This window comes from Oratosquilla oratoria, unplaced genomic scaffold, assembly GCF_046742065.1.
Source record: "Oratosquilla oratoria isolate Oo_2021 unplaced genomic scaffold, ASM4674206v1 SCAFFOLD100, whole genome shotgun sequence".
NCBI classification, from domain to species: Eukaryota; Metazoa; Arthropoda; class Malacostraca; order Stomatopoda; family Squillidae; genus Oratosquilla; species Oratosquilla oratoria.
In genome coordinates this window covers 167,709-185,000 of record NW_027467457.1, presented here as the reverse complement: position 1 = coordinate 185,000, position 17,292 = coordinate 167,709, and the positions used below count along the sequence as shown (strand labels likewise).

Below are 17,292 nucleotides of genomic sequence, written 5' to 3'. Positions count from 1 at the left end.
GTCACCACGTAATCTATATTCTCATGACTTGGTTTTCGGTGGAGGAATTAATTGTCAATTGATTAATTTTGTTGTTGTAAAGTTCTTATATTTGTTTTGTTGGCTTTTTGTTATTCATTAAATTAGTTATTTATGTTAACTTCCGTTTGGATTTGCCTTAACCACATCAAGGCCACTAAGTACGAACCCCTCCTAGACATATTTCCATATCTCCTTGCGGAAGGCATAACATATAATGGGGGCCCGTCCGGGATCCTCTTACCCGAACAAAAACTAAGAAGGTGTGAGATATACGAGCGAAACGTAATACATAAGTTACACTTGCATTCCCACAACCATCGAAATTGTCCATCTGTCCGGTAAACTTGCAACTCAGTACCCCAGTACCGTAATTCAGTTAATCGTAAATACGCCATTGCACATGACCACGTTAAACTCTTGCAGCTGTAAATTTCGTAAGAGTACTGAAGTAGGATCCGTTTAGGATACGTGTGAGAACGTTAATTCTATCCTACTTACGGCATGTAGTTTTGGTTAATGTATTCTGTCCCAAAGATTTATAATATTCGTGGGAGTCGAGTATTATAATTCTACTTGTATCTCTTGTCCGGTATACCACGTAAGCGAACCAAGCGTTCTACCTTGCTGAGTAGCAACTGTTAGCGAGTAAAAATTTCGCGATGTCAGAACTGAATATCGAAAACTTTGTTGAGAACCCCTCGGTGGAAGAACTGATAATTCAGAACCCAAATAAAGAATGTCTAAAAGAAACAAGATGGGAATTAACGTATCCAGCGAACATTAGTAGAACTGAATTAGTTCAACTAATATTGAGTCACATAGATCAGTTGAAGAAAACGGAAGACGAAGACGGAGAATTTGAACGCTTAGAACAAATAGTTGCAGCCAAATTAGACATTAGCCCTACGAAAGAGACTCAACTAGACCCTCTAGAGTATCAGATACTTGAAAGGAAGATGAAGCATGAACTGCAAATTAAGGAACTCGAAGTGCAGCGTCAAAGAGAGTATGATAGAGAGCAAAGAGAACATGACAGAGAGCAAAGACAGCATGAAAGAGAGCAAAGAGAGCATGATAAAGAGCAAAGAGAGCATGATAAAGAGCAAAAAAGAGAGCAAAGACAACACGAACTTGAAATGAAACGACTCGAACTATCGACCCCAAGTCAACAAGTGGTTTCAAATTCAAGTAAGTTAGATATTTTGCAGTACACCAAACTTATTCCCTCTTTCTCAGACGAGAATCCAACCTTATTTTTTCGAGAATTTGAAGATGTAAGTAAACATTTTGCAATTCCCCAAGCAGATTGGATATGGTTAGTTAAACCAAAGTTGTCCACAAAAGCGTTACAAGTATGTAACAATCTGGAAAATAACACTGATTACGAAACGGTCAAACAGACAATTCTTTCCGCTTATGAAATTTCCACCGAAGGCTATCGACAAACATTTCGAAATTCAAACAAACTTAGCCATCAGACATACATGGAATTCGCGTCAGACAAACTACGAGCGTTAAGAAAGTGGATTAAATCGGCATCAGCCGATAATCTTGAGAAAGTAGTGAACTTGATCGCGTTAGAGGAATTCGTGCGTAAAATTCCTCACTACTTGAAAATTCACATTGTTGACAAGGAGGAATTTGACCTTATGAAAGCAGCCAAATTGACTGATACCCTCTCATTGATTCACAAAAATGTTGGAAAGGACAGTAACCGCCAACAACCTCATGTAAAACCAACTAGTGGTAGTAAAGATGGGAAAATTGATAGCCCTAGTTTCCCTCTTTGTTTCTTCTGTAAGAAACCAGGACATGTAATTGCAAATTGCCCAGACCCAAAATGTAAAGTAGCTCAAAAGAATATAAAATCTGTAGCTTCCTTTAACCATTCTACTGCCAATTCTGTAGATCCTTTTCAGCCCTTCCGTTCAACGGGAACAGTATCACTTGGTCCAGACCACGTAGAACACAACCTCCAAATAGTACGGGACACAGGAGCAGCACAGTCCCTGCTACTTCAGTCAGCATTGCCGGGAGTCCAACGTAATTATACAGGAGAACGTGTATACTTGCAGGACTTCCACAATCCCTTCTCAGTACCTCTGGCAAAGGTGCACCTGAACTGTGGACTCATCAAGGATACTGTCTCCGTAGGAGTAAGTGAAACGGCAACCCTACCTGTTCCTGAAGCAGATTTTATATTAGGTAACGATCTAGCAGGAGAACTAGTACATCCTCCTTTAATTGTTTCTACTTCTCCCCTACCATATAACCCAACTTCTACCATAGAGCAAACCCAACCCAACCTATTTCCAACCTGTGCTATCACACGATCCCAAGCGCCAGCTAACCAACCAACTCTTACCTCTCCAACCACCCCAACCACCCCGCTTACACTACCCTCCGAGCTGAGCATCAAAGAGGCTCAACAGAACGACCCTTCACTAGTTCCCTTGTTCAATAAAACCATTCCCAAGGAGGATATCCTACATACTCCTTCCTTTTATTTGCACGAAGGAATACTGATGAGACTATATAAACCTCGTCATCTTTCTGATGATGATACCTGGGCAGAATGTCACCAAATTGTTTTACCTGTTAACTTGAGGACTCAGGTAATAGAGATTGCTCATGCTGGACACTCAGGACACTTAGGTATTAAGAAAACTTATTTACGACTCTTGTCAGAATTCTTTTGGCCGGGCATGAAAGCAGAGGTAAGTAGATTCGTTAAATGTTGCCACACTTGCCAAATAGTAGGCAAGTCAAACGAGTCTATTCCTCCGTATCCCCTTCAACCCATTAAAGTACCTAGTGAACCCTTTCAGAAACTAGTGATTGACATAGTAGGCCCGTTGCCTAAAACCAAGAAGGGTAACCAGTACATTTTAACAGTTCTTTGTCCCACTACCAGGTACCCTGAAGCTTTTCCTTTAAAGAATATTTCTGCTAAGAGTGTAATTAAGTGTTTAACTCACATGTTTACTTCCTTTGGTATTCCTCAGGAAATACAGTCAGATAGAGGTTCTAATTTCACTAGCAAACTCTTTACCCAAGTCCTCAAGGAATTAAATGTTAAACAGTCTCAGTCTACAGCGTACCACCCCGCCAGTCAGGGAGTTCTAGAACGATGTCATCAAACGTTAAAGAATATGATACGTAAATTCTGTTACGAGGAAGACCGTGACTGGGATGAGGGATTGCCTTTCCTCCTCTTTACGCTCCGTGAAACACCATCCGAAGCTCTGGGTGTTTCTCCCTTTGAATTGTTATATGGAAGGAAGGTAAGGGGACCCCTCAAGGTAATCAAGGACCATATCATATCTTCTTCTACCTCACCTTTACAGTCTGTTAACCAGTATATTGTTTCCCTTAAGGATAACCTAGCCAGAATTCATTCCTTTGCCTTGAAGAACCTTGAACATGCACAAAGTAAAATGAAGGTTAATTTTGATCAGAAATCTCGTAAGAGAGAATTCAAGGAGGGAGATATGGTTCTTGCATACATTCCTATCTCTGGACAGCCTCTTCAAGCTAAATACCATGGTCCTTATAAAATTCAGAAAAAGATGTCAGAATATAATTACGTACTAGAAACCCCTGACAGACGTAAAACTACTCAACTTGTTCATGTTAACTTGCTTAAGCCATACCTTGCCAAAATACCACTAGACAGTTCAGTCAAACCATTGCTTTCGCTAAATCATGGTCCCAGTAAAATACCTATGTCAACCGACCGTCCACGAGTCCACGAACCGACGTTGCCACATTTCGATCCTCCCACAGTCGGCAACAACAGCGACATCTTGAACAACCTACTTTCGTACCTTAACCACTTGAATCCTGATCAAGCTAAGGAAATTTCTGAAATTATTTCTAGTCACAGATCCTTGTTCCGAGATGATCCTGGCCGTTGTAACCTGACGTCCCATGAGATTCAACTATATCCAGGAACTTCTCCTAGCTACCAGCACCCGTACCGACTGTGCACGGACTACCGCCGGGTGAATGCAGTTCTGCGTTCACCTAACTTTGACGTCCCCTTCGTTCTCCAGACGGACGCAAGTGATCAAGCCGTCGGAGCTGTTCTACTCCAAGAACATGATGGGATATTGCATCCTGTCGCGTACCACTCAGCTCAACTAGATAAACACCAAAGGCAGTATTCGACCACCGAGAAGGAGCTACTGTCTATCATCTCTGCCCTGCGGAAGTTCGAATGCTACGTAACACCCAGCTCGACCCCCTTACGGATATTCACGGACCACAATCCGTTAATATTCCTTGAACGGAACAAGAACAATAATAGGAGGCTATTACGTTGGTCCTTGTTCCTCCAACAATACCTCCTCGATATAAAATTTATCAAGGGTTCTGAAAACCTCCTTGCTGATGCCCTTAGCCGTCCTGATTAGAACTCCCAACTCGTCTGTTCTCCTGAGTTGATGAGTTCTAGGGGGGGGGGGTGATGGCCCACCATCCTCCATGTATATAAAATTATCTGTATCTGTGTTATCCTGTACTTGTTAGGTAATTACGTATGTACGGTAAAAACTGCTTGTATACTTTATGGGATCTACTCTCTCTAAGCCGACGGACGTGAAAACCAGTTCTGTCCGGTTCATCCTTCGCCTTCCTCCCGTCCTCGCCAACTGTATATAATGCCTGCCGGCTCCTAGAGCGAGCAGACTATTTCGCTGGCGAGCGGCGCGTAACTTAACCTCTCCCATATCGCTTTTGCTCTAGTACCGTGGCGTCACCACGTAATCTATATTCTCATGACTTGGTTTTCGGTGGAGGAATTAATTGTCAATTGATTAATTTTGTTGTTGTAAAGTTCTTATATTTGTTTTGTTGGCTTTTTGTTATTCATTAAATTAGTTATTTATGTTAACTTCCGTTTGGATTTGCCTTAACCACATCAAGGCCACTAAGTACGAACCCCTCCTAGACATATTTCCATATCTCCTTGCGGAAGGCATAACAATATATATACTTATATACATATATACATATATATATATATATATATGTGTGTATGTGTGTATACACACACACGCACACACACACTATATATATATATATATATATATATATATATATATATACATAAAACAATAAATAAAATGGGTGAAAATTGAAACAGGTGATAAAATGTCACTCAACATAGATACATAAGGATGACAATATGTTGAGTGACATTTTATCACCTGTTTCAATTTTCACCCATTTTATTTATTGTTTTTTTTCTTTGTAAGATAATCCTTACGTATTTACGTTGAGTGGCCTCTCCTGTTTTCTATACTATTGTATTTAAGTTATACTTTGTTGTGACACTATGTACTTTGAAAATGTCTTTAGACGAAAACGTTCAGTATTCCGATCTTTAATTTCCTCGTGGTTACAAGCAAAAATCTTTATTCACGTGTTTTTTTGTGATTATTGTTATATATATATATATATATATATATGTATATATCTATATACACACATATATATATACATATATATAACAAAGGCGGAGCATGCCGACAGGAGACCTTTTGGTCCATATCTAGGTCGGATGCGAAAAAATCATAATAATGATAGATGAATAAGTATATCAATAAATAGAATATAATCATGTAAATGATGAATTAAACACATAAATAAATGCATAGGTATAGTTAAATAATAACAAACGGATAAATTGTAAATAATAATCAATTGACATAACTAATGGTAGATGAGAATCAAGCAAATAATAATAAACAGACAAATGATACATACATACATACATACATATAACAAAGGCTTTTTTCCCCTTTACAAGGGAGGGTACCCAAAAAGAAAAAGGCATAGAAATCACTCCCACCCATTTCATTTCCCATATATTCCACTCCCCTCCACCCTCCTTCCTCCCTCCTATCTTGGCACCTCCTGGATGACGGGTCATCCCTGTATCCTGTCCACTGCCCTGGGTCAGAAGCAGTGTCGCAAGACACAGCACATCCACAGCAAGGGCGCTTCATAAATTCGGCGACCCCCCCTCTCCGTCCCCTCATGCAGAAAAGGAGAAGACGTGGAGAAATCCCTTCGGGCTGCGTAAAAAGAAAAAAAGAATTCATACATACTTCCTCACTCCCATCCCCCACCCACTCCCCCTCATGCATCACAACCTCATCTATACACAACCCTTCTCCATTCACCGCTATCTTCTGTCCTCTCCCTTCCTTCCTCCACAGACATTCCTCTCTTTTGTAAAGCCCCTTTCACCCCATCCATCCATCTCATCCTATGACGTTCCCTCATATTCACTCCTTCCACCTCCTCCTTCCACACTTCTTTTACTAGTCTTTCTTCACTTATTCTTTCCATGCGTCCAAACCATCCTAATACTCTTTCATCGACCCTATCTCCCAGCTCCCTCTCCACCCCTGTTCTCCTCTTCATCTCCTCATTTCTCACTCTATCCAGCCTAGTAACACCCTATCATACTTCTCAGACATTTCATCTCAAACACATTCAAACTCCTTCTCTCTTCTTCTCTCATGTTCCATGTTTCTGCCCCGTACATTGCTGTTGGCATAATCACTCCTTCATATAACCTCCTCTTAGCATCCATTCCCAGTAGTCTATTTCTCATTACACTTTTTAATCCACCAAGGCATTTACTCGCTTCTCTCAATCTACATTCTACCTCCACCCCCACTCCTCCCTTTCCTGTCACATTCACACCCAAGTATCTAAAACTATCCACTTCCTCCAGTTTCTCACACTTAATGCTCACTTCCACCCTCCTGTCACTCTCTCCCCTTGTACATCTCATCACCTTACTTTTTCCCACATTTATCTTTAGCTTCCTTCTTTCACACACCTTCTCAAACTCTGTCACTAACTTCCTCAATCCCTCCTCTGATCCTACTACAATCGCAATGTCGCCAGCAAACAACAGCAGGCTCACCTCCCACTTTTCTTCATTTTCTTTAAACATCTCCAACCCCTGACCCACTACCCTTGCATTCACCTCTCGCACCACCTCATCCATGTAAAGATTGAACAGCCAGGGCGAAATAACACATCCCAGGCGAAGTCCCACCTTCACCTCAAACCATTCACTCTCTCCATTTCTAATCCTAACGCAAGCTCTACTACTCTCATAAAAACTCTTGACTGCTCTTAACAGCTTTCCTCCTATCCCATATATCTGCAGTACCTCCCACAGTGCCTTCCTGTCTACCCTGTCGTAAGCCTTTTCCAGATCCATAAAAGCCAAAAAAAAACCTCCTTAACTTTTCCTATAGCTTTCTCACAAATGATAACAAAACAAATAAACAAATAAGATATATTATAGTCATTACAGCATCTTGCTTAGGTGTTTATCTAGATGATTCTTAAAGCTTCGAACTGAACTACATTGCACTCCCTCTGCAAGAAGTTTATTCCATTAATTAACTACATGGTTGGCAAAGTTGTTTCTACCCACTTCCAAATTAAATCTATCTCCTGACAGTTTGAGACCATTGATTCTTGTCTGATTCTCATTCAGTGTGAAAATTTTGTCACTTTTGAAGTTGTCAATTCATTTTAGAATCTTAAAGACCTGTATAAGTCACCTCTGGGTCTACGCTTTTTTTTAGGGAAAACAGATTGATATGTTTTAGTCGATTTTCGTATGATTTATTTTTGATATTTGAAATCAGTTTTGTGATTCACCGTTGTACTTTTTCCAATCTGTCGATGTCTTTAATGAGATTCGGTAACCATTAGGAAAAAGCATATTCCAAATGTGGACGAACTAACAATTCATATAGCTTGTTAATGAGTGATGGACTTTTGAATTCAAAAGATCGCACAATCAGTCCTAAAATCTTAATTGCTTTCTCAGGGGCTGAAATACACTGCTTAGATGATTTGAGATCGTTACTGATATTTACACTCAGATCCTTTTCACTACCCACTTTTGTTAACGAATTTCCAAATAACTTGTAATCGTACTTACTGTTATTTTTACCTATGTGCATTACCTTGCATTTACTTGTGTTAAATTTCCTTAACCACTTTTCAATCCATTACTGTAATTTATCTAACTCTTCTTGAATATCTAATTGGTTTAAGTGATCATATGCCTTTCCGCACAGTTTTGTATCATCAGCAAATTTGAAAACAGTAGATTTTAGTCCGTGGTCTATATAATTTATATATATATTATGAATAGAAGTGGCCCAAGAACGGAACCCCGAGGAACTCCACTCGTAATATTTTTCCATCTAGAAGTTTTTCCATATAAAACAAATCTCTGTTTTCGACCATTCAACCTATTACTAGCCCAACTTAACTGGCTACCACTTATTCCATGTGAAGCTGATTTAGTAAGTAGTCTTTCGTGTGGGACGGTATCAAAAGCTTTTGCAAATTCTAGATATATTAGATTTATATTGTTTCTTTTGTCATAATTCGAGATTACTGTGTTGCAGAATTCGAGTAAGTTAGTCAGGCAAGAACGTTTCCGTCTGAAACCATGCTGGCTATCGTTTATCAAACAGTTACTTTCTAAATGATGTTCGACAGCATCTCTGATGATAGTTCCCATCCTTTTTCTTGCGATTGAAGTCAACCTTATAGGCCTGTAATTATTTTAATTCTTCTTGTCACCTTTTTTGGGGATTAACGTTAGCTAGCTTTCATTCTCTTGGGACATCTCCGGATATGGTGGATTTCTTATATATATATATATATATATATATATATATATATATACTATATATATATATATATATATTATGTATGTATATATATATATATATATATATATATATATATATATATATACATACATACATACATATACCAAGGCTTTTTCCCCCTTCCAAGGGAGGTAGCCAAAAAGGGAAAGGCATAAAAACACTCCCACCCATTTCATCCCCAAATACACTCCACACCCCTCCCACCCTTCCTCTCATCTGAGCACCTCCTGGATGACGGGTCATCCCTGCACCCCGCCCACCGCCCTGGGTCAGAAGCAGTGTCGCAAGACACAGTACATCCACAGCAAGGCCGCTTCATTTAATCGGCGACCCCCCCTCTCCGTCCCCCTTTGCATATAAGGAGAGGACGGGGAGAAATCCCTTCGGGCTGCGTCAAAATTTACTCACACATACTACCCCACCCCCCTGCCCATTCCTCCTCATGCAGTCACAACATCATCCATATACAACCATTCTCCACTCACCTCTGTCTTCCGTCCTCTCCCTTCCTTCCTCAACAGACATATACATATATATACATATATATACATATATATACATATATATATATATATACATATATACATACATATACATATATATATATCATCTTACCTTACATGGGGTGCCGTATCGATTTGGACATTGGCCACCATGAAACTCCATTCCTCTCTGTACATAACTCTTCTTAACAAGATGACATTTGTTATTTTTTTCCCCACAGATGTCCTTAACCCGTCTACATATTTTCTGCTTTGTCTTCCTCTTGCCTTTTTTCCTTCTATTTTTCCCGTTAGGCATGTATGTTCTAATTGTTGATTTCTCATGACGTGTCCTACAAAGAGTAACTGTCTTTTCCTGATAGTTACTATTATTTCCCTCCGTGTTCTTATTTGCTGCAGTATTTCTTCGTTTGTTTTAAATTCTATCCGTGAAATTTTCAGCATCCTTCTCCAATTCCACATTTTTACTACTTCTATCCTGTCTTGCATTTGTTTACTAATTGTTCAAATTTCACATACATAAAATAATACTAAGTGCTTAAGTTTGTTGGAATTATTTTTCGTTATGGCTATCCTTCTCTTTATCTCTTCGTCGCTTTTCTCATCCCAAGTAAACATGCTTCCCACGTAAATGAATTGGTCCGCCTGTGTCAATATTTTTCCTTCTACTTGAATTCTTAACCTTGGACATTCTTGATTTTCATCATTACCATCACTTCTGTTTTATTTTTGTTTTTTCGCTGTTAGATCTCTGCTTCTACTTGCTTCTACTAGTGCTGTAACTAGTTCCTGTACCTGAGCTTCCGATTCTGCGAGTTACACACTATCGTCTGCCTATCTAATATTATTAAGATATCTTCCTCCTATTGTTACTTCTTTTAGATGGTAAATATCTCTCATGATTACCTCACTGTATAAATTAAACAGGTCTAGCGACATTACACATCCCTGTCTCACGCCTCTTTCAATCTTTTGACAATCATACAGTTCTTCTCCTATTTTCACTGCTGCTTCTTGCGTCCAATAGAGATTTGCGATTAACCTTAAATCCTTCCCATCCACCCCTATTTTCTTCAACATCTCTATTAATTCATTGTGTCTTACTTTGTCAAATGCCTTTTCGTAGTCCACGAAACAGGCATTTAGATTTCTTTGCACCTCTTAACATATTTTTAGCTAGTATACTTACAACAAAATTGCATTACTTGTTCCCTGATCTGGTACAAACCAATATCGTTCATCAGCTATTTCTGGCCTTATTTTGTTCCTTATTCTGTTAATAATAACTCATAAGATGATTTTTGTTAAGCGTTTCATGATACTCATTGTTCTATGTTTGTTACATTCTAAAGTCCCATGTATTTTAGTAAAGCCATGAACACGGACTAGCACATTTGTTCTGTTAATTCCCCAGTTCCATAGTCTTTATTGGCTATTTCTGTCATAATTTTCATTCCAAAATCTCCCAAAGCTTCAAATATTTTTGTTGCCATTCCATCTGCTCCTAATGCTTTTCCTTTTGCCATTTTTGATAGTGCTGCTTTTATTTCATCTTCCATTATGTATGGACCCTCCTCATTAAAAGTGTTCTTCCCTTACATCTGCAAAAAGTTCCCCGATGTATTCTTTACATCTATTCTTTACTTCTACTCCTTTTTATTTCATTGCTACTGTCCCGTCTTTCTTGAAAATTGCTATATTTTTTTGTGTCTTCTTGTTTTTATTACTTGACTCTCGTTTGTTGGGGCATATATTTGTCTTTCCTCAAAGTGTAGCCATTATTACTCTGTCAAAAATGGGCCAATATCCCATGATACATTTGACTACCGTTTCTGTCATTAATATACCCACATCTCTACAGTATGTACTGTGTCTCTTTCGGAGTATATTATCTGGCTGCCATCACTCATCTCCATACATCCCACCCCAGGCCATCTCACTTCTCCAAATCCCATGATGTCTATTTTCATTCTGTTCGTTTATTTCTATGTTTGTTAGTTTGCCCGTCTGGTATAAGTTTCTGATGGTCCATGTAGCGATCTTTAGTTTATTTCTAATTGTGTTTGTGCCGGGTTTTTTTTTTTTTTTTTTTATAGGCAGTCGTTTGCTGACGGTCAAGAGCCACCTACTTCCCTTGGAGATCTCGACCGGGCGAGGTAACTACTCCATTATTTTTGGAATAGTTCCCATTTACGCCTGTCCTTCTTTTTCTTTGTCTTGTTTGCTCCATGTTTTCTTGGAAGGTTGCGTATTAAGGTTTCCAGCGCTTTTCCACGTCATAGTTATTGGCTATGAACCTAGCCTTGCCTGAAAAGGCATACACTACAAGGCAACAGGGAGTTTGTGTTCAGCGTTGTCCTTCTCCTAGCCTTTACCTAAAGAGGCATATCATACAAGGTAGCAGGAACCGAATATACCGTCGATTACATAACAACTCCCTAACCTTCTTCCTATCCCCCACCCACTTCCTTCCATACATCACAGTATCATCCATACACAACCATTCTCGCCTCACCCCTATCTTCTGCCTTCTCCATTTCTTCCTTAATAGACAATCCCCTCTCGCTCAATGTTCCTTTTACCCCATCCATCCATCTCGTCCTCGATCACCCGCTCATGTTCACTCAATCCACCTCTGTCTTCCACACTTCTTTCACTAATCTTTCTTTACTCATTCTTTCCATGGATGCAAACCATCCCAATACTTTTTCATCAACCCTATCTCCCATCTCCTTTTCCACCATTACTCTTCTCCTCACCTCCTCATTTCTCACTCTATCCAACCATGTAAGCCCTACCATACTTCTCGATATTTCATCTCAAGCATATTTACTCTTCAACTCTTATGTTCCAAGTCTCTGTCCCATACAGTGGTGTTGGCACAACCACACCTTCATACAGTCTCCTCTTAGCATCCACTCCCAAATGTCTATTTCTCATTACACTTTTTAATCTCCCAAGACACTTGCTTCTCTCAATCTACAATCTACCTCCTCCACTCCTCCCTTTCCCACCACATGCGACCCCAAATATCTAAAGCTATCCACTTCCTCCAGCCACTCTCCTTTAGTAATCACTTAGTCAGAACTTTACACCTCAGTAGGACTTGACTAAATGTTAATTGCAATATACACATATATACAATTCAACTTACTCCGGCAGCATCACTAGCCTACGAGGGTTCTGCATAAATTACTTAAATTTGTGTGGTTACTTCCTTCTATATTGCGTTGTACATACGCTAATTGTCGGAGAGCAGGGCCAATCAAACAAGTTTAAGTTACAATCTAATAATTAGCAATCAGTCACACCAATAATTAATAATACATGTATATATATATATATATATATATATATATATACATATATATATACATATATATATATATATATGATATTCACATATACACATAGCTAACCATCAATCTCACTCACACCAATAATTAATACAATTTTATATATATTCACACAATCTAGCAATGAGTTTAGATTTCGATGTCACTCGACTGCTTAGGACAGCAAATATCAACGGCGCGGCGGGGCAACAGCAACCGGCTCTTCACAGTGTCCACAATGTTCACAATGTTCACAATGTTCACAACTTTTACAGAATACACTATCACAACTCTGGCAGTCAATACTGTTATGAGAGTCAATACTTCACAAGCTTCTTCTAGCCGTGTGTAATTAACATCGACGACACCTATCACTGGAGGGGGGGGGGATTCACTCGCCTAGTTGAACGATGAAGTGAGTTGACTGGTCCAGCCTGCAGCTCCTTGCCGACCGTACTTCTTTCACTGGTCCAAGCTCACCCAGACGATTCGATGCAGAACGAAGTCTCGATGGTGATGCAGTGATATGCCGGCTAGGCCGTAATTTAGCTCCAGCAGTCCCGACTTCCACCAGCTCTGTCTGTCGACTCTTGACTGTTCCATTGTGGTCCTTCTCTTTTCCTCCACCCTTTCCTCTACCCTTTCCACCCACCCTTTCCTCGGAGTTTCTGAGTTTCGAGGTTTCAAAGTTTCAGAGTTCTGAAGCTTCAGAGATTCTAAGTCTTGGTATTTGAAGCTACAGAGATTCGAATTTCAATTACGCAAGTCGGTAATACTCTTCCAAACCACTCCGTTCTTTCTAACTGTAACTGATTTATTAGTTAACCCGCTGTTTATGTATATGTATAATTCAGCCGAAATTTACGAGTCACAAGGGATCTGTGACACTCGCCCACACAGAAAGATATTGCTCCACGTAATGTCTAACCAATTACCTCAATAATAATTACATAGAGACATTGATATGTAATTGAATTTAAATATAATTGCACAACTATAATATCCCATAACAATAAGTACAATTACTACAATTGTACGTCTTTCTCGAGCAGTCGGAACATCAGGTCAGCTCCAACATTTGCAAATCCTTTGATGTACCGATGACCACGTTGAACTGCTGGAGGTACAATGCCCACCCCATGATTCGGGCGTTGGCGTTCTTGGAGGTCCTGAGGCTCGAAAGAGGCATGTGATCAGTCTCTAAAATAAATTTATCTCCGTAGAGAAAGTAGTAATACTTTTTGACACCCTCTACAGCTGCAAGCAACTCCTTTTCCACCGTACTATAGTTCAACTCCGCTGGCTTCAGCTTCCTACTATGATAACTAACAAGGAAAATATCCCCATCCTTTTCTTGCTTCAGGATAGCTCCAATGCCTTCTTGGGACGCATCGGTCCGTATGATGAAAGGCTGGTTGAAGTCCGATAGTTGAAGTATCGGCTCCTTGCAGAAGAGGTTCTTAAGCGTCGTAAACGCATCCTTCTGTTCAGGCCTCCATGTCAACTTGTTATTAGCATTCTTCTTAAGAAGCTCTGTCATTGGCAAGGTGAGGACAGTGAAATTCAAATTCTGAACGAACCTGCGGTAGTAGCCAACAAGTCCCAAGAACGATCGAACCTGCTTCTTTGTGGTCGGTCGGGATGCATTCTTGATCTTTATTATCTTCCTATCCTAGCATCCACATCGTCCTTCGCCTAAGGTATATCCCAGGAACTGTACTTCCTGCTGGAAAAGTTTGCATTTGGACGGTTTGACTGTCATATTCACTGAACTAAGTCTCTTAAGTACCTTCTCGAGGATCTCCAGATGTTCCTCGAAGGTAGAGGAGTGGATGAGTATATCGTCCACAAAAGCTTCCACTCCATGGATGCCGTGCAACACTTATCGCATGGCACGGTTAAAAGCTGCTGGGGAGTTGGTAAGTTCAAAAGGTAGTACCTTGAACTGGTAGAGTCCGTTGGGTGTTGCAACTGCCGTGATCTGTTTGCTTCTCTCCTCCAGCGGAATCTGGAAGAATCCTTTCGCCAAATCCATCTTGGAAAAAATATTGGAGATGGCGACCTTTGCAAATATTTCCTGCTGGTCACTCATTGGCTCTGCATCCACCTGGGTTACTGCATTTACTCCGCGGTAATCTCCACGGATTCGCACACCTCCATCCTTCTTGCGTACAACGGCTATAGGACTGCAGTAGGGAGACGATGACTTCTCTATGATGCCTGCAGCTTCCATGTTGTCGATCTCCTTCTTGACTGCGTCTACCAGACGAATGGGTATCGGGTATGGCTTCAATCTGACTGGTACGCTGCTCGTCAACCGTATTTGCTTCCAGTCCACCTTGGCGACTCCAGGCTTATCGGAGAACACTGCGGAATGTCGTTGGAGAATAGTAATTGCACGTTTCTTCTGCTCTGGACCAAGCCTCGGAGGGACTTGCACATCCGCCACAGTTTCGCCTTGGATAGCTTCGGGGGTAAGGGATGCGCAATCTACCAATTCCTCAACCTCTGGTACAACCACGGCAGCACAGATCATCTGCGACTGCTTAAAATGGCCTTCGACAAGCCGCAAACACTCGCACTGCTCGGGTGATAGCACATGATCTCTATTCAGCAAACATTCTTGGCCAACTGCCGAACATGCAACTTGAGGTGTGTAATATTTCTTCAGCATGTTAATGTGGAACCTCTTTTGGTCTGGTCCCACTTTCACTATGTAGTTCAAGTCACTGAGGCGTTTGACTACTTCAAAAGGTCCTTGCCACTGTGACAGCAACTTGTGCGCGATGGGTAGAAGGAGGAAGCACTGGTCTCCTTCTTCGAAGATCCTCAGCTTCGTTTTCTTGTCGTAGTACGACTTCTGGACTTCCTTAGCTTTGAGTAGCTCTTGCTTTGCTACTTCACAGGTCTCCCGTAGTCGTTCGGCCAAGTCCAACACATATGCGTAAGTTGTCTTCACTGCGAGGTCAGGCTCTTCTTCATCCCAGAGTTCTCGCAGTACTTGCAGAGGACCACGAACTGACCTGCCGTAGACCAACTCAAATGGCGAGAACTGTAGTAAAGCTTGGGGTACTTCGCGGTAGGTGAATAGTAGAGGGGCGGTAAATTGTGGCCATTCCTTAGGTTGCTCTGCTACCATCCGCTTCAGCGTATTCTTGAGAGTGCCATTGAAGCGCTCACAGAGCCCGTTCCACATGGGGTAGTAAGGAGTAGTCCTGAGTCCTTTTACAGCCAGTAGCCTCAGCAACGCTTCCATCATGACGGAAGTAAACTGGCTTCCCCGGTCGGACAACACTTGCTTAGGAATGCCCACGCGACAAAATATTTCGAACATGACTTCGGCGACAGTTATAGTTTCAATATTCCGAAGGGTTACTGCCTCAGGCCATCTCGTTGCGAAGTTCACGCAGGTAAGGATGTATTTGGCTCCGTCAGCTGCCCTTGGGATGATGGGTCCAACAATGCCCAAAGTTACTCGCTGGAACGGATCAGAGATCAGAGGCAGTGGTCCGAGTGGTGCAGGCTTCACTCGGCCGCGATCTGTAGTCTTATGACATACGTCACATGACCTCACCATCCTAACTATCTCTCTGCCTATCCCAGGCCAGAAAAATTGAGACTGAAATCTATCCCGAGTTTTCTGTACTCCCATGTGTCCGCCTAGTGCAGCATGATGACCCAGCTTAAACACTGCCAGGTGGCACTTCTCTGGAACGACGAACTGCAGTCTCGAGTCCCCGATTGGATGCACCGTACTGCGATAAAGTCTTTCCCTTTTCTTAAGGAATCTGGTTTTCGTTCCCCGAGATGTTCTGCAGTGTCCCTCTTGAACCTTCTTACGAACCATGGCAAGTGTGGGGTTGGTCGTTTGTTCGGCAACTACATCCTCACTATTTGCAATATCTGAAACAGATGAAAGTATCAGAGGTTTTACCTGGTTGGTTGCTCTGGCGGCTCCTCTGGTAACCGCCGCTGCACAGGTTTGGGTGGTGGCTTCCCGTAAGCAAAAGTTCTTGGCTCCAGGAATGTTTCCAATAACCAAGTCTCCTACCGCCTCCTCCATGACTGCAGCGATGACTCGTCCAGTGTAGAAAGGACTAACCACTTCAACCATAGCTATTCATTCTTCCTTATTTCTCCTCCATTTTCCTCACTCATCACGGACATTTTCTTAGCCCTTCCCACTGCAACTATCTTTCCCTCCCTATCCTCCTTCACATTTAGTAACTCCCTAAAATATTCTGCCCATCTTCCCCTAACTGCCTTCTCTTTCATTATCATCTCTCCATCTGTACCTTTTACCTTTTCTTCCTTACTTGATTCGCCTCCTTTTCCTCTCTTAGTTTCTTTCCAAAGCATCTTTCTATTATTTTCATTTTTTTTGTCATACTCTTAACCCATTTCACATCTGCTCTCCTCTTTTCCTTCTTTACTTTGTGCTTTACTTCTCTTCTCTTTTCTTTGTACCTCTCATATAACTCCCTTGTCCTATTTTGTAACCAATCTGTGAAAACTCGCTTTTTTTTTCTGCTACAACCTTCTTTGTCTCCTCACCCCACCATTCACTACCCTTCCTTCTATTTCCTCCAGTCCTTCTTGTTCCACACACCATCTTTGTACACTATGTGACTCCCTCCTTGAACCATCACTATTCTTCCTCCACTCCTAGCTCTACGCTATCCTTCGCTCCCTCCCATTCCTCTCTCA

General features: G+C 41.1%; 1 protein-coding gene across 1 annotated transcript; it reads right to left on the bottom strand.

Moving 5' to 3' along the window:
- Positions 1–14,467: 14,467 nt before the first annotated feature.
- On the bottom strand, positions 14,468–16,699 carry LOC143022464 (uncharacterized). The gene has a single exon (XM_076180685.1). It carries the CDS (start codon positions 16,697–16,699, stop codon positions 14,468–14,470), a length of 2,232 nt encoding a protein of 743 aa, XP_076036800.1.
- Between the last annotated feature and the right edge of the window lie 593 nt (positions 16,700–17,292).